Raw genomic sequence first — 22,865 nt, 5'->3', positions numbered from 1 at the left:
CAGTACACTTCATGGGCTTTTTTTTCAGGAAATCCTGGCAATACAACTTTTCAAGTATCTGAACCCAGGAGATACTCCCATTTAGAAAAAAAAAAGTCACACATGCTATCATGCACCCTTTGTAATACTACATATTTTCCTACTTGTTTTTATTCTAATTTTCTTGTGATTGGTTTGTTATCCACTGTCATGTAAATGAAGGTGACTTATCTCCTGAATAATGTATTTCTATAATGCTGTAAATTTGGACCTATGTAACAACATATTCTAGAATGGTTCATATGACATGAACTTGGATACACACTGATAGCATTTAAAGTTAGGAAACATAAACATCCTTGCAAATATTTAGATTTGCTTTTATCTCCAAACACAACATATGTTTTTCAAACACTGTAAATGTCCCCACAGATTTCTTCTGCCCTGCGTGATTTCCATCTGAGTAACATTCTTGTTCTTAGGAAAAAAATAAAAATAAGATAAGAAAGCAAAATATATAAGTAAAATACAGAATTAGCAACTAGGAAGTATCTGAGTTGAAGATACAGCTGTTGAACATTTCCTTATTATCAAAAAGAACACACGTAGCAAGTGTGTGAGCAAGGCTCATACGGACTCCACCAAGGGACCAAATGATCACATCTTCCCATTGCTTTTGGGTTTAAGAGAGGAGATGGCCAACTCCGTCCAGATGTCATCAGATTCCCACACTTGTTTCTTGGCGAAACACTCATCAAACCAACAGGTGGGTCACTTGACATTTCTTCTTCTTCTTTTGATCTTTAATGTAAGCTAGAGTTTGGCATTCTTCATCAAATACGATGCTTGACATTCCCAATAAACTATTCTCCACTTGATGGGGAGCAGAGGAGAGAGAGAGAGAGAGAGAGAGTGAGAGAGAGAGAGAGAGAGAGAGAGAGAGGGAGAGAGAGAGAATCTTGTTTTCTAAGGAACAAACAAACAATATCTCTGTCTTAAGTAAAAAGCTGAGAGATATAGGAGAGTTTCTAAAATTGTATAGCACTTCATACCAGAGGTTGTCAAAGAAGCACAACCTCATCATATCTACAGCTTATATTCCCAGCCAGAGAGAACGGTAATGACACACAGAGAACAGATTGGCTGCAGCTGCCATTGCTCTGTGTGGGTGATATCGTGAGAGTTCTCCACCTGAGGCTGCCGCATTCTTGATGGCTGTTACTGATGAGAATCACTTGTTTGATTACAAATGTATATTGTTCTGGTGTTACATTAATTTATATACCAAACGAGGCTTCAATTCACTATGTACCCAAACTGCTTTGGATGGTATGTATTGTTCAAGCAGGGGATGGATGTAACACAGAGTTGCTTTGGTGTCTATGTCTGTTGTGTTGGTGTTGCAGGCATCTTTACAGGGAGCTCCTAGATTTCAGTGCGTGCATACGTTTCTTTGTCATTTTAATCTGAGAAATGAGTATACTTTTAAGTGGTTGGGTAAAGTTTCAGTAACTGGAATTTTGGATTTTCTTTCTAGATATTGGTTTAAAACACCCATAACTAGGAGCAGAAGATCTCACATTTGATATGTTGTAATAACTCTTGTAGCTGCAAAACACATGACTAACAAAATCAGAATTGAAAACTTGATCATTTGGTAGGTCTAATTTTGAGTCTTGGTTTGACAAATTACTGACAACAGAATATAAAGGAATAGTAGCATATAGTATGGTCAATATTTAATAAAAAGTTCTATGTTTCAATAAACACACATTGAAAGATACTATCACCTCTCAAAAGATACCTAAGGATATCTTAAAAGTTAATTCTGGCTCAACAATGAAGTAGTAGAAAACTGAGAAAGTAGAAACTCAAAGATTGCTTCTAAGTTACACAGACTACGTTAAATGAAAGATTTTCCTACAGAGCAGAAAGCCATTCTGCACATATACATCTACATTCATGTCCACATATATGTGTGTGTATGTATACACAAAATTATATCCTAATCATTTTAGATAGCTTGTATTGAACTAGATGGTGAAATTTCAATTGGAGCACTATCAAAACCTCTTGAAGCATCCCTCCTTAGAATTTTGCTTTGTGTTAGCAGAGTATACTATTATGAATGACTAAAGTGTATCCAACTCCCCTCTCCAAATATTTAACTGAAATAGGACTTCTTATGTGACAAGATAGACACAGTGACTGAGTTCTTCAGATATTTTAGTTCAATAAAGCCATCCCATTTTGGAAAAATATCATCTAATGGATTTTATAGAGAGTATTAGATTTCAACTTATCCACAAAGAATGAAAACATGTATGTAAGGGAGAAAAAGGAAAGAGTAATATCATTTAGTAAATTGGAGAAAATGAAAGTAATATGTAGATTCTTAACAAAAAGTTTCTGATGTAAAGGCATGTTGTCGAGTGGCTATGGGAATGATGTCATAGTTTGGCACATCATTGGCACATAAATGATTGGGAATAGATTTATGTGGTGCATTCTGACCAGTTTATCAAGGACATTGAATTAGGTTCAAGAGAGATACATTTCATTAGAAGAGATCAAATTTACTAGACAATTTCCTTGAGCAATATCATGGTGAAAATGTAACTTCAAAAGATCTTTTTCAACAGTATGAATTCCACCAAGTCAGAGGAGGCAGACATTCAAAACCAGAAAGCCAGTCACAACTTAGATCACTGAGAGGCCATGAGTCTTATGAGTATAGGAATATATTCATAAAATGCAAAAATAAAACCTTACTAAGGTGAGTGGAATTCTGAAAACAATACTAGCAGGCCTGGCGTGGAAAAGAGACATGAAGACAGGGACAGGGTGTGGATGAAGGAAGGGAGAGACTGCCCCAAGGAGCCCTGAGAAATCTGAATTAAAAATAGAAAGGGTCAAACCGCCCTCCAGCCCTCTGTGCCCGCCACCCCGTGCACCAAGAGGCCAGTGCTCCAGGACAGGCCAGGGACTTGTAGGGCTCGGGGCTGCTGAAGAGGAATGGAGCTTCTTGTCTGAACTTCTCCCTAAACTCGTGCTGCTTGAGCTAGGACAACCGCAGAGACGCCATGCCAGAGAACCCCGGTGGGCCACCGCCCTGGCAACCCCCCCCACCCTGCTGCCTGCCCCCGCCATACCTCGAAATGCTGGCCCTTCCATCTCAGGATGTTCACCTCGTTGGCCTGGAGGGGTCCACGTTCTGCTTCACCTGGAAGGCCAGCTTCTTGGTGTTGGTCCATTGCTCTGGCAGCTCCTACAGCAGGCAAATCCGGGTCTCTTCTCACAGACTCCTGGGAAACAGCAAGGACAGCACCAAGACCGCCCCGCCCCGTGACCCCCGCGGCGTGAACCAGGAGGGGGGCTCCGCACCCTTACTTCTTGTCAAGTCTTGGAACCCAGATCTACTCTTGTGTGCACATGTGCACATGTGAGCATGCATACACATTTGGGGTCGCATGTGTACACGTGTGGCTGCCTCGATCACGCGTGTCTTTGTGTGGCTGCATGAGTGTATGCATAGGACTGTGCACGCGTGTTTATGTGTGTACAGGTGTTCATAGTATTTTTTGTGTACCAGTGTCTAGACCATTTGGTGTAAACCAACTGCACAGCTCTTGAGGGGAGAAGGGAAGGCGAAGGCGGGAGGGGGGAAAATGAGGGAGGAAGTAACAAGTAGAACAAGAAATGTACTCACTGCCTTTCATATGAATCTATAACCCCTGTGTATCACACTTTGACAATAAAGATGTATAAGAAAATGTATAAGTAGGATACATTTATGAAATATACAGTTTTATTACTTTACCTCATATCAAGTGACACAAATTAATTACAAAGTACAGAAAATTGAAAATATAGAAGTATTTAATAGGGGTTTGGTGGATGCCAAATGAGAAATTAAGAGCCACTTCGTTGCAAATGAAATTGGTGATAATTATTTCTTCTTAGGTTATATACAGTTTGGGCTACAGATGTACACAGAAAAGCTAGAGTCATTTTATAACTTGTATTCTATTATTAAAATTACTTAATAAATATCTAGTATACATAATGTACTTTTTACTGAAGTAAAATATTTGGTAGTTTCAAAATTTTACAGATTGCCAAATTCTTATTTGACAGTATGAACAATAGCCCAGACTTAGTATGAAATATCTAAAATTCATAAACATTTGTTATAAAGTAAAGAAAGATTAGATGCTTATGTACCTAATGAAAGACATTGAAATATGGGAAATTCAGAAATAAGTAGAGTGTTGTTTTACAAATGCTCCATGCTATCTTAGAGGACCTAAAAGGAAAATGAATATATCACAAAATTAATGAATTTCTATATATCTGTGAATTTCCCAAACATCTTTCTGACATTGATTTCTAGGTTAGTTCCATAAAGTCTAAGAACATTCTCTGCATTATTACTATTCTCATAGTTTTAAAGTTGTTTTATGGCTCAATACACATTCTATCCTTTTGAATATTCCATGAGAATATTCTACTGAGAAAAAAACATGATGTGTGTTATAAATATCAGTGTGATGAAGATGGTTGATAGAGCTTTCAGATTTTGTATTGTTGATAATTTTTTAAATTTTATTGTCAAGGTGATGTACAAAGGGGTTACAGTTACCTAACAAGGTAGTGAGTACATTTCTTATAATATTTGTTATACCCTCCCTCATTTTTCTTTCCTTTCTGTAGCTCAGATAAACATACATACAATATATAGTGTACCAAAATCATATACAGTGACCACAGGGGTACTCCATAGGAAATTCACTTAGTAAATTGATAATTTTAAGACAGTGTGTAGAAATGTGCTGTGATCATGGCTTTATTTCAATACTGTAATTTCAAAGACTTTCCCATATTTCAAAGTCTTTCATTAGATACATAGTCATCTCTGTTTAAAATTAATAGTCAATTCTTAGTATTTTACTCAAATTTATTTAGTATGCTTCTCTATCTTTGTACTTTAACCTACATATATTGACATGTCACAATGGGTTCCATTGTGCAATATATATATACATATATATACACATACATACGTGTGTGTGTGTGTGTGTGTGTGTGTGAACCCTCCAGCCATCTTGTGGAAAACTTTGTTCTTGATATTTTTTGAATCAATTTTATTTGGCTGTTATGTTCAGATCATTTAGAAAATGATTAGCTTTTGCTTGGAAGAAAAATAACAAAATACACTTATGTAAGAAATTCATAGGATACCAAACATGATAAAGTATGGTAGACTAAAGTATGGATGACTATTCGCTGTCATCAGAATTCCCTTGGAAATATTTTATTTCCTGTATTTATACAGTTAAACCAGGTCCTTATATTTTGGTTTGGCGATCACATCTTTTTACATACAGGCTCTAGTTATAATCTGTATTCTTGTCAATGTGGACTGATTGCAGAATTAATCTTGAGGTAACTGTTGGATTGACCTTTCATTGATGGATCTGTTACCTGCTCATCAGACTGAATTTTCATAAGCCTACTTGATTAAGTGAAGTCTGCTTTAAGTGGCTTCTATTCTAGCAGGCAGCAAGCAGTGGAGAGATGGTAAAGAAACTGATCTACCATGCAGTAGATCATCACCTACTCGCACTGTCATAACCAATAGCGATGATTTCCATAATATCATTTCAGTTAAATTGATTGATTATATGTGTTGTATTCAAAGGAAATGGCACTGGTTCCCTATCAGCTCACTTCTTAAGCATGGAGGATCATATATAACCTAATGCCTATCAGACAGGTTTATTCTGTATTTTTCTTACACTTAAATGTCTTTAAATATATATATGTGTAAATATATATATATTTGGAAAAAAATGCTTGAGAAAAGCAAGAGAACAGTACAGCTGAAGAGCATTCTGAGCTGATAAAAATGATAAAGGCTAATTGCATACTATAAGGAGTTGGCATCCAGGAGGGAGCCTTGGAGACCAAGATCAGAGTGACACCACTGTAATGTAGTCCCAATCCTCTGTGCTGTGGGAAATAAAGAAGAAGGGGTGAAGAGTATAGGTAGACTCTAGCAATAGTCCAGGTATAAGATTATAGCCATGCAAAAGTGAAGGCAGAAACAAGAGATAGGATGAAAAATGAGAATTTTTTTTTCTAGTCCCGGGGCTTGGACTCAGGGCCTGTGCACTGTGCTTGACTTCTTTTGCTCAAGGCTAACACTGTATCACTTGAGCCACAGCGCCACCTCCGGTTTTTTCGGCTATGTGGTGCTGAGGAATCAGGGCTTCATGCATGCTAGACAAGCACTCTACCACTAAGCCACATTCCCAGCCCAAATTTTTTAATGTATAACCAAAAAAAAAATCCATCGTAAATATGGAAAATGAATCAAACAAAGAAGTTGGATATGATTCTAAACAAAGGAGTTGGACAGTTCCTAAGTTCCACAGACCCAAATGAGAAACTCTGTAGCCAAGCAGGTTGAGAGTAGAATCTAAAGTTTATCCTCTAAAAATATGCATATATTTTTATTGTTATTGTAAAGGTGATGTACAACAGTTACAGATACATAAACCAAATAATGAGTACATTTCCTTTTGAACAGTGTCACTGCGTCCCTTTGCCTTTCCCAGAAGTTGTAAAGTTCATTTTCAGCATAGTGTCTAGTGAGTGTCATTGCTGCATTTGTTCACCCTTTACCTCTTACTCTCCCCCAAACAGATAAACTTACAAGGCAAAAGGTACTGAAAACAAGAACAAAAAACCTCTCATTTCCATTTCTTGCACTTCATTTTGGTAAATGCCATTTTTATATGATGATATGCACCTAGCTATTGAGACAGTGTGATCCTCTCCTAAACCATACAGGTCTCTAGATATTCACACACTGAGACCAAAGGTTACCTCTGGGACATAAAATTCGGGTTCCTATTGGATATTCACAGAGACGGATATTAAGAATTTCCATCTTGGCAATTTGGAGTTAAGAAAGGTTATCCATCCTAGGCAACAAAAAATGGGTAGATTCATGGATCAGCGCTCAGATTACTGATTTATTTATTACTTCTTTATAAAATTTTAACAAATAATACATTGTTATATCCCTAAATATTAATAATGGAATTAACAAATACAATCGACCAAATATTTTATTTGAGTTATCAAGTCGTAAATGAAAGAAATAATGCATTCCCTTTCAAAAGTGAGTTTCCAGTGACAGCATGTATGGTATTTCATGATTTAGGATGATTTAGGTATGGGATATAAAAAGGAAGCCAATAAGTAAAGTTCAATAATAAGTTCAATAATTAAATATCGTTGGTTACAAAGGTCATTCTTAATGGGATTAAAGATGATATGCTTATATTTTAGTGTATTGCAAGAAAGAGAATATCCTTAGTTATTCCTGAAATCGGAATGGTACATGGCAGTAGGTAAAAGATATCATAAAATGAAAAAAACGAAAACATCATTTTTTCAGTGATCCTCAATTTAAGAAAATATAGAACATGTTTTCCCTCTCAGAGATATTGTGAATGGTGGTGTTTCTTACAGGATTGACAAGCTAGATTTTTCTAATAATAATAGTTGCCAATTATTATTGCTACTTTATGCTTGGCTTTAGGTTCACCATGTCCCAACTGCGGTTCTAGCCACTCCTTCTTAGCTTCCTTAGCCAGCTCATTCCTTTCTTCTTCTAATTGAATTTCAGGGTTCCATAACGTCCTGTTTTTTTTGTTTTTTTTTTTTTTAGTTTTTTTAGATTTATCCTTTGAGTTCTGGATCCTATTATGCATTTGCTACTCCTTTATCATAGGATAACTCAAAGAATCCTTAGTTTGTGTTTAAACACTACATCTAAGGATAATTATGTCCTCAGTCCTTATCTTCTATCTTTTCTTAACATTATAAAAGCAAATAAATTAACTATGTAATATTTATGACAGAAATATTTCCTAAAATATAAATATTTAAATAAATAAAGTATAAATACATAAATACAACAAAATAAAAAATATATAATATATTTGCTAGAATATAAAATAGGTTTTTTAAACAACCACCAGTAAAAAAGAAAATACACTTAAATAATGAGCTATATAATGTAAATGGGCACGAGGTTGTTTTCTTTTTGCTGTTTTTTGTTTCTTTTTGTTCTTTTTTATCCACATCTATCTGAGTATAAAGGGAGGCATAGAAATGGAAGGACAAAGAGTGACACTCACTGGACATTGTGTTGAACTATATAACTTGTGGGTGAGAATGGGTGGGACAAAGTAGGAGAGAGTGAGGGAAGGGGTGACATTGTCCAAAAAGAAAGGTACTCTTTCTCTGACTAAGGTAACTATAAGACCTCTGTGCATCACCTTTATAGTAAAAAATTAAAAAAAAACTCAGGGTCAGGGAATGTGTTAGAGTTCTCTAGAGGAACAGTTGGTTGTGTATATAGAGTGAGTTTTATTCAAAGGAAACCTTATTAATTTTCTCACATCACATAATGATAGAGACTGAAAATTCCTAATAGTTGCAGTTTGCCAAACTAGAGACTTAGGAAAGAAAAGGTGCAGTTTCAGCTGTGACCAAAGGCCCCCACACAGGGAAAGCTGACAGCACAAATGCTCATCAGAAAGATGACAGGCTCAACGCAAAGAGCTGGGCCTGGGTACAATCTCTGAGCACTTCAGCTCAAGGCTAGCACTCTACCACTTGAGACACAGTGTCACTTCCAGTTTTCTGGTTGCCAATTGGAGATAAGCATCTCATGGTCTTTCCTGCTTGGGCTGGCTTTGAACCATGATCCTCACATCTCAGCCTCCTGTGTAGCTAGGATTAGCACAGAGGAGTTCCTCATTACTGGGGCTTTTTGTCTTTTTCTTTTCCTCTTCAGGGCTTCAGTTACTGGGATGAGAATTGCCTCAGGGAGGGTGACCTGCTGTATTCAGTCTACTCGTTCAAATGTTTCTCATCAAGACCCTCTAGAATTCCTATCCAGAAAAATATGCCGCCAAATGTCTAGGCAATCTAAGGTCCAGTGAAATTAAAAAAAAAAATTAATCATCACAGAGAAGTTTTAAAATTCAACTATGTCTTTGCTTTCCATAGCTCTATTACACAGTTGCCTGTCATTATTCCACTAGAGCCTTCTTTGGATTGCTTTCTTTGATATTTTTAGAACTGTCCTCTTTTTATTTTATTCCCAAGCCCCATAAAGGCTTTGTCAGTTAGATTATTTTTTTTCTCCTATTTTACCAACAATTTCGTTCTTCAAAAATATCTCTTCCAGCATCACGAGATTAATATTCTTAAAACATCCTCCCATGTCATTTTCTTGCTCAGGACAGTTTAGTAGCTCATCAACCTTACAGACAAAATGCAAATGGCCCAAGCCAGACACTGGGATTTCTGCGTTATTGCTACATGTAATCAGTGTGACTTCAGAGATAGCTTTCCTGATATTGAAGGCAGAGAACATACAAATTACATACAGCCAAAATTCTGCTCAAAACTCTCAACTGTTTTCTATATAGTATATACTTAGTTATAGGTTCCTGTAGCCAGGTAAGTAATTTTTAATGTAAAATTTAGTAATAAGGAGCTAGGACAAAGGGAAGAAGTCAAGGAGCATCCATCATGAAAATTTGAATATGCCAGCAAATCTACTTGAGAATGAAGTTTATGGGAGTAAATTAAGCAAATGTAAAATCGCCACTAAAATCTTAGGACTATTTTATTTCTAGCTGCTTCCTGTTTGTATGCAACATCTTATTTAACATCTCTACTCTTAGCACACATTGCAATAGCTATTTGGTTTTTAGGAAGATTGAATAGTAGAGTGCCATCCCCCAGGTCCTGGGCAGAGTTTGGGGGAAAGGAAAGTCTCCCTAAAGTTACCTGTGGGGGGAAAATCTGTTGAGAAAATGACCTTCCTCACTCTGCTGCTTTAGGTTTCCTATATTTGTAGATAGATAATATATCTCTTCTCAATTGCCCGAGTATACTGATGATTCCTCATGCGGTGTAGCCTAATGACCTGCGCTCTTCCAGTGACTTGTGAATTACCTGCCCAGAAGAAAGTGAGATGGACTGATGGTGAGATGGACTAGATGTCTCAAAAGAGACATGAATATTGAGATTTCCACATCAGTGAGCAGGTTGGTCAGGACATGATGGCCTGCCTGGATCTTTCCCAACTTTGCCTCTGGGGCTCAAATCTCTCCCCTTCCTCAGATTCCTTTGCCACCAGAAGTCACTGAGCACATTTTATCCTTTCTTCTACTCATCTCTCAGGTATTAACCTATCTCACTATTTGTTAATGGGTGATAACAGTTCTTTTCAAGAGTCCATATTTGGCAAGTATTAGCCTAGTTAGTGAGCAACAAATTTCTGGATGATTCAATTACTGAAGGAAGACAGGAAGACTACTAAAAGCTGAAGGTAGCCAAAGCACCACTGCTGCAAAGAGAAATGACTTGGAGGTGACCTGCACCAAGTTCTGCCACGGCTTTCTAGGGAGCTTGAGGGGACTCACCTACTCCCATTTACTTGTCCTTTGCAGGTATTTTAGGAGCTCTCCAATATTTATTTGTTTGTTCTTCTACGTTCTGTGTTTATGATTGCAGCATATTCATTACGTGCTAGTGACCATAGCACCCTTCATGTGTCACCCTTCTAGAGAGTTCTCTTGGTGCAGAAAACAGTAGGGGGAGACTATCTCTTTGTGCTTTGTGAGGCCATTATCGTGTTGAGGAGGTCAATAATGCAGTATAGGGTGAAAAAGGGCACATATGTGAATAATTTTATAGATCTATGCCCCAAGTTTTTTCTTTTGTGTGTGTGTGTGTGTGTGTCTGTGTGTATTTCTGTGTGTGTATGCCTGTGTGTGTGTGCTTACAGTTGTCTATATTTTGAACTGTCTGTCTGTTGGCCTCCAGATGAGGAAGGGTATTCTGTAGCTCATAGCTTTAGAAGAAAGCACTTTGCCCAGGACACAAGTAAAGGACCGATTCTTAAATCTAGGGTAAAAATGACCACACAGTAATAAGTAGAATAACCATCCTTAGTTTATTTTTAGAACATCTGAAATCAATCTTCTTATTCAATATATAAGGTCCTTTTGCTCAAATTCCTACTTGTATTTTTATTAATCTCTTTTATCTTTAATTTCAAGAAATAAAAGCAGGGGAAAAGAGAATAAAAATATTGCCAGGCACTACTGGCTTATATCATAATCCTAGCTATTCAGGAGGCTGACATCTGAGGATCAGGGTTCAAAGCCAGCCTGGGCAGGAAAATATGTGAAACTTATAACTTGGATTATGCACCAGAAAACCCAAAGTGGAATGGTGCTGTGGCTCAAATGAGCTTAGAGAAAGCAGCAAGGCTTTGAGTTCAAGTCCCACCATTGAAAATAAAAAAACCAACAAAACAAAACAACAACAACTAAAAGATGACATTTTGACAGGACTTTCGTGTGTGTGTGTGTGTGTGTGTGTGTGTGTGTGTGTACAAATCTGCATTCAAGAAATGAAAATAAATTGCTAAAAAGAAACAAAGTAATACATGAGTAATTCATTACCAATTCAAGAAAGGTTTGTGAGATTAAAGCCTAATTCTACTTTAATGTGAAGCAGCATTCACATTTAGAAACTTTATAAAGAATTTTATGTTATTTTATAAGTCATAAGAAAGAAACTATCATATTAAAGTAAGTTAATATCTAGATATGCCTTTAAAGATCACTAGTTGGAGTTTAAAAACTGTGTATTCTAGTCTACCAATGCGCACAGAAGCTTAAACCTAAGTGGAAAGAAAGCCACATTAATTGAAGATCAAAGTCTAATCTCTCAGAATGTAAATCCTAAAAGTGAATCGTAGACTGCAAATCACTTGCTTATCCTTCCCTTCTCTTTGTAGCCACGAATTCTGCTAATTATATATATATTTTGAGTTGGAAATGCAAACTATTGTGCTTCCACGTATTTGCACATTATCTTACTCATCAACGGTAAGACAATATTATCTACAAAATGTCAGCCTCTCCAAAGTGGAAATGGATACAAAGAGTGTACAAGATGCTAATTCATCTGGATGATAAACAAGTGAGACATTGAGTGTCAGGAAATGTGTTTTTCTTCAGAATTAAATAACTGGCTGTTTGGAAGAATCTGGCTACTTATTAGAGGTGGAAGAACCTTACTAGTGGTAGAAAGTTCCTTTATGTTGTCTTTGAATTAACAAGTATGATTTCTTTTTAGGATCATGCCCAGAGCCATTTCTATCATAGCTAATAGTGCTGATCTTTGAGAGCAAAAGTAGGAGACACTGGTCATTAAGATCTGTTGAAGATCAATAGAGACATGTTAGCAGAAACACTTGTTTTTCCCAATCATCCCATCTTTCTTTCCCACCTCACCCCAGATAGAGGTTTTGGCTTTGCTCTTAATTGGTGGTCCTAACTGAGAAAGCTGACAGTTGTCTATCACGTTTTAAGCATTGGTTCCCTTTTAACCACTAAAAAAATCACAATAATAAGATTTTTATTCTAATATTGAGGAGAGTAGAGCTCTTTGGAAGGCATAGGAGTTTTTTTTTTTATTTTTTGAGTGTCTCAGGCAAAGGTTTTTTTTAAAGTCATGGAGCCAAGACCGCTAGACTGTGAAATCTTCAGTAGGAAGTTACTGCCAGGATGAAGCCTGATATTAGTTGGAGCACATTATGAAACTCATTTTGAGAAAGTTTGTGGGGGATGCCCGTGGGTTCACTGGCCTAACTGCCTTCAGGAGGGAACTCCCTGGCAGGGATAGCTTTTGCTGAGGAATTGGAGTAAGTACCAGCCTAGCACAGCAGGAGCAGGAAACATGAAAACATAGCTGAAACTAGAGGGCACCTTTCTTCCCCAGAGACTGCCATGGGAGAGAGATTTCTGTATCACGAATAAGCAATTGAGAGGTGGATTTGGAGTGGAGAGGCCACAAAGTGACAACTATCACTTCCATGGTTTATTTGGTGAAGTCAGGTAAGAATGTAGTTGAATCATGAAGGAGGATGTTGTAGGCTCAGAGTGTTTCAGAGACCAGTCTGACCTTGAGAATGAAGTAGGCTATAAAATAATTATATATACTTTACATCTATATACTGAAGATATAAACAATTGAAGGGAAAACCAGCCATCTGCATTAGGTGACATCACAGCAGAAAAATGAGTGCTAATTGAATTATGATATGGCCTTTGTCCTCCAATCAAGGCCATTAGCTTGAGAGAGAAATTTAGAATTTTAAAGTCTTTAAAGACTCACCAGCAAAAAAAGTAAAACAGGAAATTGATCATAACTATGCCTAGCAAAATGGTATGATAGTCTCTTTTCTATTATTTCAAACCTTGTCCCTCCACTAATTCAAATCTCCATAATTTTTCCTGGGTTCATGTTTTTCTGCCATCTCCACGAAAACTTGGATCTTTAGCTTTCTACTTTTCTTGTCTTTATAAAGTTACCCCCGGCTACTCAGAATTATGTTCTCGACATTTCCCCCTAGTAGTTTCATATGTGGTGAATTTGACGGTATAATCCTTGAGATTCCTCACTTGCAACTTTGTAATCTGACAGTTTTTGACAGTTCTCGTGATTTCATGGGAGTTTTTTTTCACTTTATGATGGTGTGAGTCATGTGTGCTCACTGGAAATTGTTCCCCAAATCACGATCTTTGTCAAGGGTGGTGATAGCGAGGAAGTCCTCTGTCAGGTTGCCAGTTGGCAGCAGTGAGCTGCAGCTCCCAGGTAGCCAAGTGATCATGCTGGGGGGAAATCAGACACTCCACGGACGAGCGTGTGATTGTGGTTTTGGATATAGGTATTGAGATGAATTTTAGGAGATGCTCTACAGTTCATTATAAAATTAACTTCTTGTTAGATGTTTGATACATGTTATATCCCGAGTACACCTTAGCCTCCACTAAACTACAATGTGAACTGGTCAAATATATTACATACAGTTCAGCATATCTTCAATTTACATTACAACCCATCACTAGTGAATGAGCACTCGTCCATTTGTTTTAAAAGTTTGGTTGACTGATGTGAAAGATAAAATCCTGTGCCTTTTTTTTTTTTTTTTGCCAGTCCTGATGCTTGAACTCAGGACCTGAGCACAGTTCCTGGCTTCCTTTTGCTCAAGGCGTGCAATCTGCCACGTGAGCCACAGCGCCACTTCTGGCCGTGTTCTATATGTGTGGTGCAGTGGAATTGAACCCAGGGCTTCATGTATAGGAGGCAAGCACTCTTGCCACTACTCCATACTTCCAGCCCGAAAGATAAAATCCTTAATATGGGATTGAACATATCCCATTGGTCTTAGTGTATATGAAGGCACCTATTTCTAATTGACTAAACATATGAAAGCTTATATATATTGATAGTCATAAAAATTCATATAGGATTTACACAGATATTGAAATTTTATTCATCATCTCAAAATATAAGGCCAGGGTATGACAATGAAGGATATACATTCATTTTAAATTAGACTGAATTGAGTGGCTCCTTTTGATCTACTCTGGCATTGTCTCTGGAATGTTTATTTTTTAACCTGAAATTAGTTCATGTTCATTTTATCTCCTTTTATTGAAATCCAGGTCAAAGTTAATGTTCAACAGACTCTAGGTGATGTTTGATCCAAGCTCATTTTGATGATCTCTGCTAGGAAAACAACTTTTAATAGCTAGGGAAAGGAACCAATAGGTGATTTGCTCCTAATCACACTGGAGGAAATTACCTTCTAATAAAGATCATGTTGGAAGACAAAAATTAAACATTTGAAATAATGATGTCGAAGTTGTTTTACAATTTAGTTCCCAACTCTAGGAATACCACTTAAAATCTGGCAAATGTATATAAACCTTAGCAAAGGTCTTTTGAACAGCAAAGGGGAGTAATGGAAGTAAATGATCTCTCTTTAGTCAATTAGTCTCTTGAAGTCCATTGTGGCAGAGGCAGATGGTGACTCTGGGGTGAAGTTGGTATTGTTCTGAGATTCTTGTAATTTGTGCCTTAAATGTGTTGTCAATAAGAATGGTTTGAAGAATTAGGGTAGCTGCTGTGTTTTACCCACTATTCCCAGTGGTTGCTGTTTGTAGACAATTTCATTGATATCTTGAGAAAACAAGAAGGAAAGATATTTTAAATTCAGTTTCCACTCACTTCGTTAGGCTAGGCATGATGTTCCTTTTTTAGATAAATGCTTTGGATGGCCTATCTGAATCATATATAGTGGAGGACTTGAAAGTGAAGAATAAGGAGAGGTTATAAGTCTGAGATGATTACTCTCATGTCATCTAGAAATTAATATGCAGATCAGGAATATATATGAATTCAGATTACATTTTCCTTTTATTCTTTTATTGAAAAATATAATCAGGCACACTGCAGAATAATGTGTTTTCACTTAATAGTATTTGATAGGCATAATTTCAGTTATATAAATAAGTAATAGGACCAAAATTTTCTTTTCTAGTTTTTACATAAGATATTTACTAACCATAAAATATGTGGTGTTATGATGATGATCATCAAATCCTTTTCACATTTCACTATTTGGCTGTAAATGTGCTTATATATTTTTACCTAGTTGTGATAAGACTTGTGAAACATATTTCTCTCAATTACTGAGATCCAATTATGGTATTGTTTTGTTCGCCTTTCCTTTTCCATGAGTTACTTGTTAAAATGTTTGCTAATTTTCATTGAGCAGGATTCTTTTGCTCAATTGCAGGAGGCAGTTTGAGAAGTTCGCATTCAGGTGGTTTCACTGTTGAGTGTGTAACACTGATGTTCTTACCCAAACCCAGGTATGGCAAGGCAATTGCCCTCTCAGGAGTCTCACTGTGACCAGAGCTGTGACAAAAAGTGGTGAAACTGCAGATTGACACCAAAGCTCATTTTTCAGGAGCAAGGACAATGGACCCTAAAAACTATCAAAAGGGGGAAAATAGAACCTGTATAAATGAGTATAATAGCCATTTTTTATCAAATCTCACAGAGTGTACCATATTACATGTGCTATAATTTGACACGACCAGCAGTAGAGTAGGTTTGTTTATACAGCAAAACTACAGGCGTTGAACAATGGATTCCACTACGATGCTATGATTGCTTAAAAAAAATCAAAAGATGAGAGGGAATTTGGGGGTCTATTACTATTTTATGGAATTGCCAAAATTGAAAATATGCTGATTAAATCCTGTCTATATTTGTAAGCCAATTGTCCATTAATTTTTCACATAGATATTACCACGTACTGGTAAGGTTCTTCAAATTGTGTGTCGTTTTCAAGCATGTTAATGTATTCTAATCGAAGAAAAGTGTCTGCATTTGCTCACGGCCTAAAATTTATCTAGGCTTTTTGGCTTTTAGTTCACTGGCCCTCTAAAGATCCTGCTCACCCCAGGTGCATATGAATATATCATTAGACTCTATATTTTCAGGTGGAAATTTTATTAACAATGTCTATCATTCAGTTCTCATTAAAATCTCAAGATTGTGCCATCATTCTAGGTAGGAGAAAGTGATGCAAGTGTACACCATACTGCAGTGACTTTGTCATCACGTGCTGGGTGCTAGCCACTGGTTTTTCCATGACACACCCTGGGAACTGTCCTCTCTCACACCAGTTGCTGGCTGGGTGCCTCTGCTCTTATAACAAGGAGCTGGCTAGGTGGACAAACATTCACCAGTTCCAGTCCACTAAGATGCTGGAAAACCTTTTCTCTGACATTGAGCCTGATGCTGAATCATGACTCCATGACACGGGTCACATCCCACTTGCGCTAGCTTGGTTGATATCTCAGTGTCAAATGAAATCATGACTGCGAGGTCCATACTTGGAAGGCTCCATGTAGATGCCCCCACCTCATTAAGTCTCCACCCAGTTACCTGGGTAAGCAGCAGACCTGGAGGCAGTTACCACCCCTTTCCCTGAGGTGACATCATAATCCACCTGGCCACACCCCCTGTCCCTGCCCTAGATAAGGATGATGAAAAAATGGGATAAGGAAATGAGATTGCAATACTACCTAAGTATCTATCCAACAGATACACATATTTCTTTTTTTTTCTGAAAAACTCAAATGATTTCTTGTCTTTAAAAATATACATATGCAGATAAATTGACTATGTATTACAAATTTCAGCTTTCTGCTTTACTACTTCAAGTCCTCTTATTCTTACTAATGATTGTGATTTTACTGCAAGAGTAATAGTATTGGTGAAACAGTAGAATAGAACTTGCAGTCTTCTACCCTTCTTCCTCCCAATGAAAACACCTTAAACATTCCAATTTTCAATTTTATTGATTGAAACAGAAATTGCGCAATCATATTCTTCTTTTAAATTAAACTATCTTATGAGGATTTGTAATATCCATAGATGATTCCTAAGTTGATGATGTCCAAATCATTTGAATCTGGAGGAACAATAGAGTATCACAGATAAAACCTTCATCCTACCTCTTGTCCCAAACATCATACTTTCCCTTCAGAAAAAATATGCTGTCCTGTGCAGACATGAAAAACAAACATGTTTACTGTGTATGTGTAAATAGCCGGGCCATTTCCCGCCAATAGTCACATCCAGTGCAACTCTGCACTGGAGACTAAGAGTGTGGTTCGTAAGTACGATCTGTAAAATAACGGATGAATTCCCGTGTATACCTGTGTAAATAGGTTTGTTAACTAAAATGTACTTTAAGATAAAAATCTGTCAATAAATGATTGATAAATTGACAAAAAGAAATATAATTTCACTCAGCATTTGTTGTGTTCTACGCGCAGACATATGACTTAGGTTGTCTCGTCCGACTCTGAGCCATTCTTCTGCCTGTATCCGCAGGCCTTTGACTCCTCGATTTCAGCTGCGTTAATTGAGCTTGTGACCACACTGGCAGAGCCAGTGTCAGGGGACAGGGAGAGGGAAAATAGTCCGGAAGAATGTGTGTAACACATTTGTAATTGTTTGTGTCCTTCCTGAGAGTAATTATTGGATATTCATCATGTTCTTCAGTTTGCACCAGAAGGTGATGGGGCGTTCATTGCCCATGCCCCCAAGCTGTGTGGTGGATGGCTCTAGGGGGCACGGCCCCTCAGCCTCTACTGTGGATGGTTCCACGTCATAATCCTTGCTACCATCATCCTCCTTGCTACATTCAGTCTTCATGGGGCCTGCCAAGTCTGAAGTGGTGTCAGCAGCAGGGGGCTCGGTGTCTCCCTGCATCTTGTCCTGGCATGTCACGACTTTACCTGCAAGATGCAACAGCAACTCCTGCAGCTCCTGCTTCTTCTGTTGTTTCTCCTGGGACAGTAGATCGACTTGCTCCCATTTCTCTTGATGCAGGGTCTCCAGGGTTTCTATCTGCTCTCTGCAGGCAATGAGGGAGTTTTCGATGGCGGCGATGTGCTCTGACAGCCGGCTGCATCGCTGTTGCAGGCCATCTGCTGCACTCTGGAAGTCCACCTTGTCAGGCAGGTCGGGGCTGAAGCAGATTTGCAGCTCCCTCTTGGGCACCTGTGTGTCCTGCTTCCTCTTCCCAAACAGGCCGTGGGTCCTCGTCCTGGGGAAGAGGCCCTCCTGCTCCAGCTTGGTCTGGCACTGGGCTCCCAGGTTGGCCAGGCACCTGCAGCGGGCCTGCTGCTCCAGCAGCTGCTGGCGGAGTTTTACCTCTTTGGCTTCAGCAGCTGAGAGTGCATTTTCATAAAAATCCCTCATTACTTGAGGGCTCTCTACATCGTCAGGGACGGTAACGTCGAGTGGGGTTGCCTCCTCCCCCCTTTCTTCCGCATTACTCACTCCTTGGCCTTCTGGAGGGGAACCCAGGACGCTCAGCTTGGCCTGCAGTTGCTCGTTCTGCTGCCATGCTGCTTCCAGGCATTGGAGAGTGTCCTGCAACTGTTCCCTTTCTGTCTGGGCCAGCAACGTGCTCTGTATTTGCTCCTGCTTCAGCTGCTCCAGCAGCTGGGTCTGCCTCTGCAGGTGCTCCTGCAGGGCCTCCTTTTCTGAGCTCAGCTGCCGATTGGAGGCTGTGTGCTGATCGCAGGTGGCTCTGAGTTCCTGCAGCTGTGTCCGGTATTGGCCCTGCAGCTCCTGCAGCTCCTGAGCTTCCTGGCTCGCTCTCTTCGCCACCTCTTTCCATTTCTGGAAATCCTTCTCCTGCTGCTCCAGCTTTTCCTGCAGCTGTTTCTTCAGGATTTGCTCTGCGCTCAGGGCGCTGGCGAGCTCCTCCTTCTCAGCCCTCAGCCGGTGCGCAGCGTCGTGCAGCTGGGCCAGCTGGTCTTGCATCTCTCTGTCTTGCACATGTGTGCATGTCGCGGTCTCCGTGTCCCGATCCTTGGCAGGCCTAGGAATGGCTTCCTCGGCTGCCTGTTCCAGTCTCCACAGCCGCTCCTGTTGCTCCAGGTTCTGGAGACGGAGGCTGTGGTTTTCCTGCAGTTGAGATTGCAGCTGTTGCTTCAGGTCCTTTAACTCGTCCTGCATCTGCAAGGCCTGGGTCTGCAGCTGCTGTGCAGCCTGAGCTGGTCCTGCAGGGGGCTGCAGCTCTGCCAGGTGTTCTCTAACCTCCTCCAGGTTGACCTCCAGCTCCAACACCTGCCTCTCCCCTTGCTCTCTCTCCTCTGTCTGTTGCTTCATCCCTTGGGATGGCTGCTGGACCATGTCCTCCCACAGGGCACTCTCCCTCCTCAGGGACATGGCAACGTTGTCCCTTTCTGACCTCATGGTCTTCACCACCCTTCTCAGGTTGTCCACTTGCCGTTTCAGCACTGCCCGCTCCTCTGATGCCTTTTGCAGCTTCTGAATTCTGCTCTGCATGTTGAGCTTTTGGGTCCAGAGGACTTCCAGTTTCCTTTGTAATTCGCTGTTGATTTCCTCCAAATCAGAAATTCTGCTCTTCTCCTGGTCTTCCAGGAGCTGGAGCTTCTTTTTTTGAGTGTCAACCCGTTGGGTGGTGACTGGGGACAATGCTATCTCTTGCTGTCCAACATGCTGCTGTGCAGCCCGCTGGTGGCGTGGTGGGTGGTGACTAAATGAGCCTTCCTGCTCCCTTAGTTTCTCATTAACCACCAGCTGGATGCGAGCCAGGGCACAGCGTAAATTGGGTTCTTCAGAAACCAACATCTGTATGGCTAGCTTGTGAGCTTCCAATTCTGTTTGCAGTGCCTCGTTCTCTTGGGCTCTCCTGCAATTCTCTCTTCGGTGTTCATGCTGCAGGTGTTTCTTTTCTTTCTTCACTTGGTGGAGCTCACTGGAGAGCTGTTGGTTTCGTAACTTTCTGGAGTGCAGGGTAAGCAGCAGGTGTTGGTAGTGCCTCTGCAGCTCCTCGGTGTTCTTGGGAGCTGTGAGACTCTCCACCCTGGAGGAAGGTCTCCAGCTGCACAAAGGCAGGACAGGCTCAGGGGAGGCGTGCTTTTTGGCAGTAGGCTCAGTTGATTGACCATACCCAGTGGTGTTTCTCTTGGGATGATCGCCCTTGATCGGTTTCTTCTTTGTGTTCAATTGTGCAGGTGCACTTGCAGGACAATTCTGCTGGTTTTCTTGCCGTCGTTGATTTGCTGCAGCTGTTTCATTTTCTCTCGATTGTTCAGACCTTCGAGCCCTGGGGCAGCAGGCAAGACAGAATCGCCACATTCCCAGGCGGTCTGAAATCTATAATCTACAATCTACAATCTACAAACTACAAACTACAATCTACAATCTACAATCTACAATCATTAACAATGTCGTTTTCTCACTATACCCCTTAACTCACTGATTTTCGCTGACACCACTCGGCCACCTCCACCTCCCTCAACGGCTGGGAGTGGTGTAAGCCAACAGAGGGAATACCAGGGCTATTAGGCAGCAGAGGATATGGGTGTGGCCCCAAGTCTGGCATCCCATTGGTCAGAGAAAAGTGTGAACTAACAGAGGGTGTGGCCAGAAACTTGTGATCCAGGCACAATGGGTGGAGTCCTGATGAGAGCTGCTCCTGCAGCCCTATCCACATCTAACTCTGTCCAGGGTAGTTATGGGCAAGAGTGGGACTTGCTACAGCTGGGTGGGTGCTCAGTTTTACCTGTACCTTTCCTAGCTTCCCTCACACAACAACTGTGGCCACCCAGGCTTTCAATTGTCTTCCAGGAAGTGGCATCAAGAAACACAACCTGTCCAAAGTATAGCTGTTCTCATTCCATGCAGAAGTAGCTCTGTTCTAACCACATTTGGTGACACTTGTATTGTGATCAGGGAGTCACTGAGTTTGCTGAATTCTTGATATAACCTGCTCTTGTGGTCCCTCAGGGACTGGACAGCTCAGAGCCATCACAGGTCCAGGGCTCCTCTGCATGAGTGTTTCCCATGTTGCTTACCCAGGCCTTGCCTAGTGCAGCACACCTGGTCTAGTGATCTCAGAGGAATCAGAAAGACAAATGGGAGAAATGAGAATGTCCTGCTTCTGTCAAGGAGTATGTGACATCTACACCAACACCAAGAGTAATATGCACTTAACTGAAAACAAATCTAACCAAGTCAACTACCCAGCCACTTCGTAATGATGTTGTGTCCACAATCCATTGTAATGCCTTGAGAGCACAAAAATCCATGGGGGCATGGGTAAAGGGGGCAAAGGAGTTTTATTTAAGAACCCCCAAACCAGAACCAGCACAGCCTCCACCTCCAAACCCAGGCCTGTGGCTGATTACCTTTTCCTGGGCTAACTACCCAGACCTCAGAACTGAGAACCAAGAGCAGCCTCTGCCTCCAAACTCCAACTGGCTCAACCTCCAAACTTCCATAACTTCGAAGGCGCTAGTTCCCCCGATTTCTCTTTCCTGCATGCCTGGCCTCTTCTCATGCCTCTCCCCTCTCTGCAGGCCTACTGGAGGCCTCAAGGCTTCTCTGCAGGCTTCCTTGAGGCCTTAAGGCCTCTACACAGACCCAGGGCTTCTCCCCATAAGAACCTTGGCAGGCTCTAGTACCGCTCTGCCCAGCTCCTCTGCTCCATTCCTCTGGCAGACACCTCTTGCTGCTTCCTTCCATCCTTCTTTTTTTTATTTTATTTATTTATTTGAAATTTTTATTATGAAACTGATGTACAGAGAGGTTACAATTTCATACGTTAGGCATTGGATACATCACTTGTACTGTTTGTTACCTGGTCCCTTGTACCCTCCCACCCTCCTCCTCCTTTCCTTTTCCCCCCATGAGGTGTTTAGTTCACTTACACCAAACAGTTTTGCAAGTATTGATTTTGTATTTATTTGTCTTTTTTTACTCTGTGTCTCTCAATTTTGGTATTCCCTTTCAATTTCCTAGTTCTAATACCAGTATACATGGTTTACAATATACTCAGATAAGATTACAGAGATAGGCAAGTCACAGCAGAGGATCACAAGAGCCCAAGAGCTATACCCTTATAATCTCATAAGATGATGCTAAGTGAACTGAACTCCATGTTATGGAAACAATTGGTATATCACAGTTGTAACTACTTTCAAGGTCCCATGTGTATCTGTAGCTACTATTATTGATGATGTTCTTGTATCACCTTCCCGTGGTTGTACCTTCCATCCTTCAGCTCACACAAACCACCTCTGTTCCTCTCTACATTCACACTGCCCGCTCCCATGGCCTCCCCCCCACATACCCACTCACATCCACCCACACACAGTGGCTGCCTCCCCTTGAATGCACATCCAATAAATAGACCTCCACATCTTGCTCCAATGGCTCTGTTGCCCCCACCTCAAGTTGGTTATCACGTTCCCCGCTGGTTTTCATGTCCAATCAAATCATTAATTTGATTCTCTTTTTGGGCTAGAGGGGAGCCCCCCAATCCCAATCAAGCAGGAAAGGTACAGCAAGTCCAGCAGATAGTATCA

General features: G+C 40.2%; 1 protein-coding gene across 1 annotated transcript; it reads right to left on the bottom strand.

The window, feature by feature from the left end:
- Positions 1 to 17,991: 17,991 nt before the first annotated feature.
- On the bottom strand, positions 17,992 to 20,992 carry LOC125345017 (golgin subfamily A member 2-like). The gene is made up of 4 exons (XM_048337277.1): positions 20,756 to 20,992; positions 19,660 to 20,652; positions 18,640 to 19,566; positions 17,992 to 18,537 (listed from the first exon to the last, which is right to left on the bottom strand). Exons 1-4 carry the CDS (start codon positions 20,990 to 20,992, stop codon positions 17,992 to 17,994), a joined length of 2,703 nt encoding a protein of 900 aa, XP_048193234.1.
- Positions 20,993 to 22,865: the final 1,873 nt, after the last annotated feature.

Source organism: Perognathus longimembris, unplaced genomic scaffold (genome assembly GCF_023159225.1).
Source record: "Perognathus longimembris pacificus isolate PPM17 unplaced genomic scaffold, ASM2315922v1 HiC_scaffold_5103, whole genome shotgun sequence".
NCBI classification, from domain to species: Eukaryota; Metazoa; Chordata; class Mammalia; order Rodentia; family Heteromyidae; genus Perognathus; species Perognathus longimembris.
Note: the sequence above shows the minus strand (reverse complement) of the source record. Positions and strands in the feature narration are given on the sequence as shown.

What these genes read in the sequence shown, in the direction of transcription:
- LOC125345017 (XM_048337277.1), bottom strand. Translation starts at nt 20,992, where the DNA reads ATGTGGATAGGGCTGCAGGAGCAGCTCTCATCAGGACTCCACCCATTG. An exon ending in GTGCCCTGTGGGAGGACATG is followed by an intron (nt 19,567 to 19,659) that starts GTCCAGCAGCCA and finishes AACCTGGAGGAG; the next exon opens with GTTAGAGAACACCTGGCAGA. An exon ending in AGCAGCTGCTGGAGCAGCAG is followed by an intron (nt 18,538 to 18,639) that starts GCCCGCTGCAGG and finishes CTGTTTGGGAAG; the next exon opens with AGGAAGCAGGACACACAGGT.